At 52.1% G+C, this 2,504-nt stretch overlaps 1 protein-coding gene across 1 annotated transcript; it reads left to right on the forward strand.

Moving 5' to 3' along the window:
• The first annotated feature begins 493 nt into the window (after nucleotides 1–493).
• On the forward strand, nucleotides 494–2,250 carry LOC123184870 (uncharacterized). The gene has a single exon (XM_044596917.1). The coding sequence runs from the start codon at nucleotides 636–638 to the stop codon at nucleotides 1,581–1,583; it is 948 nt and encodes a 315-aa protein (XP_044452852.1). The 5' UTR covers nucleotides 494–635; the 3' UTR covers nucleotides 1,584–2,250.
• Nucleotides 2,251–2,504: the final 254 nt, after the last annotated feature.

Here is a 2,504-nt window from a genome sequence, read left to right on the forward strand (position 1 = left end):
CTTCTCACCGGACCACCGCCGTCGATCTCCCCTGTTTCGCCAGAGCAGAGAGAGGTGGGGAAGAGGAGAGGAAAAGGACTACGGCTGTGAAGAGATTAGGGTTGGGGGGCTCTTTTGAAAAAATGCACGGCTGGTCGTTATCACACGTGGGCCCTTGAGTCGACGTGGCGGCGGTCAAAGCGCCACGCGAGCTGGTCAGCGGCGGTCAGACGAAATTAGGACCTCGGATGAACAACTTAGAAAGAATTAGGACCCAGATATGCAATCTGAAAGAATTAGGACCCAATCAACATTTTTGGGAAAGAATTAGGACCGCGCTTGCATTTTACTCCAATACAAACAACAATTTAATATTGCTTTTTGTACCAACACGTTAATCCTAGCATTTTATACAGTAGAAATTCATCAATAGGATGCAGAGGCGTCCAGGTTTTTAACTGAAGATGGTCTGAGAAAGTGAAGACGTTCTACTTCTTTCTTCAGTTATAAAAACGACGCGTCTGGAATTAAAACAGCTGGAATGAGCGCGTGAGATTGCCGATGAGTTCGATCCCAGTTCCAATTCAGCCGGCGACAGTTCCAATCCGAGTTCGACAAGAATCAGGAGCTCTCCCCTGAATAAATGGGGGGCGCCGATGGGAGCAGCAGCTCCAGTTCGATCTGCTCGCCCACCTTCCCAATCTCCAGACCTAGGCACGCCATCGATGGCAGCCAAGGTGCTCCAGCTCCGCAGCGCCGATGGCAAGGTGCTCGTCGCTCCGGCGTGGGACTCTCGCCCGGCCGCCGCCCAAGCCCGCCCGCTGGAGATGCGGGTGCCCTCGCGCGCCCTCGAGAGGGTGCTCCAGTACTGGACCAAGCACAGCCTGGCCAAGGCCACCGGTGAGTCCCGGGAGTCCCTCGCTCGCTGGGACGCCGACTTCCAGCGCCGTCTCGAGGAAGACGGCCTCGCCAAGGAGGCCGCCGCAGCCGCCCAAGAACTCCGCCGCTACGGCGTCGACCATGGAGGGCGTCCCAGTCGCCACGCCGCCACGGCCGCATCTGTCGCTGCTCCTGCCAAGGCGGCCCGTGGTGATCCCGTCCGTGTCTGGTGTGTCAACCACGAAGAACGCAGCCATGCGCCGGCGATGCCCGGCTCCGTCGTTGCCTCTGATATTGCCTCCGCCGCGCGCCCTGGGCCTGCCACCACCTTGCCGGCTGCTGCTGGTGCTGACCCCGTGGATGTCCGGTGCGCCGTCCGTGCCCGTGGACGCCAGATGGCTGAAGACGAGGAGTCCGCTTGCCACCACCGCAAGCGCCCGGCTTCCAAGGCTCCACTCTGCCTGCCTGCTACTGCTGTTGCGCCCGTGAAGAAGGTCTCTCGTCCCGTCGCTTCCAAGGCTCGCTCTTTCGTCGGCTCGACACCATTGCCAGTCACTGCTGCTGTGCCCAGTGTGAAGAAGGCGACTCCAGCTTCAACTCTGCGCGCAAGAAGGGGAATGGGGGAGCTCAGCTGCAAGGTTCCGAAGCAAAACCGTGTCACCGCTGCAGCACCAATGAAGCAACCAATTGCTTGGCTGCGTCCAGTGGTATTACGCCCTTGCTAGTCTTTTACCTTCCTAAACCATTCACACATGAGTTTCATTTAATCTTTGCATCTCTAGGTTCTGCACTTGCTTACCAAGATTACTAGTGTTCTTTGAATCCCGTTCAGTCATTAGTAATTTTACAAGGGTGTCAGCAGAGTCTCCATCTAGTCTAGGCAGCAAAAACCTTGTTAAGATGTGTACGACATAGTTACCACTGCATCCAAACCTGGTCCTAAGTTAAGGTTTAAGTAAATAAAGGGCATTTTCAATAAATCAAAGTAAAGCAGATGAGCCAAAAAAATTGGAAACTCATGTACTGCAATCCCGGCACGAGACAGAGCGTAAAACGCACTCGCCGCAAAATGCAAAACGCCCATTTGCTACCCGGCTTGTAGCAGGAAAAAGGAGTAGAATTGAACTTGTCGATACACACAGTAATCATGTGAGCTGCCTAGCATTTGGAGACTATGCTGACTCTCCTGTAAAATTAATCTTGGCTGAATTGGATTCTTAGGCATTGGCGTCTTGGTGAGTTAAAGTTGCAGTTTCCGACGAGTAACATTGGTTAGTGAACTCTTGTGTGTATGTGTGGGTGAAGCTTTGAGCTAAGCAAGTCCTTGATGTACCGACTATCAAGTCATACTGTAATCAGATTCAGATATGAATGAAAAATTGTTGGCCTGAATTTGTGCAGAGCATTTGAGTAACTTTCTGTATATATGTTTGTTGTATGCATCTATGACTTATTAAAACATTCTGCTGCTCTAGTCGGAAAAGGGTGTGTACTGAGGCACTGATCCAATAGAACTCACCTCTGATTTCTCAATACTTCGTTTGAGTGGTGAAGCACAGAACCATGTTTTTGACAGTTAATGGTTAGAAGATAATTTTCGTTTGAGATACTGTAATCTGAATTTGTTGGCCTGAATCTGTGCGGAG

Source organism: Triticum aestivum, chromosome 2A (genome assembly GCF_018294505.1).
Source record: "Triticum aestivum cultivar Chinese Spring chromosome 2A, IWGSC CS RefSeq v2.1, whole genome shotgun sequence".
NCBI classification, from domain to species: domain Eukaryota; kingdom Viridiplantae; phylum Streptophyta; class Magnoliopsida; order Poales; family Poaceae; genus Triticum; species Triticum aestivum.

Coding starts and splice junctions, on each gene's coding strand:
- LOC123184870 (XM_044596917.1), top strand. CDS start 636: ATGGGAGCAGCAGCTCCAGTTCGATCTGCTCGCCCACCTTCCCAATCT.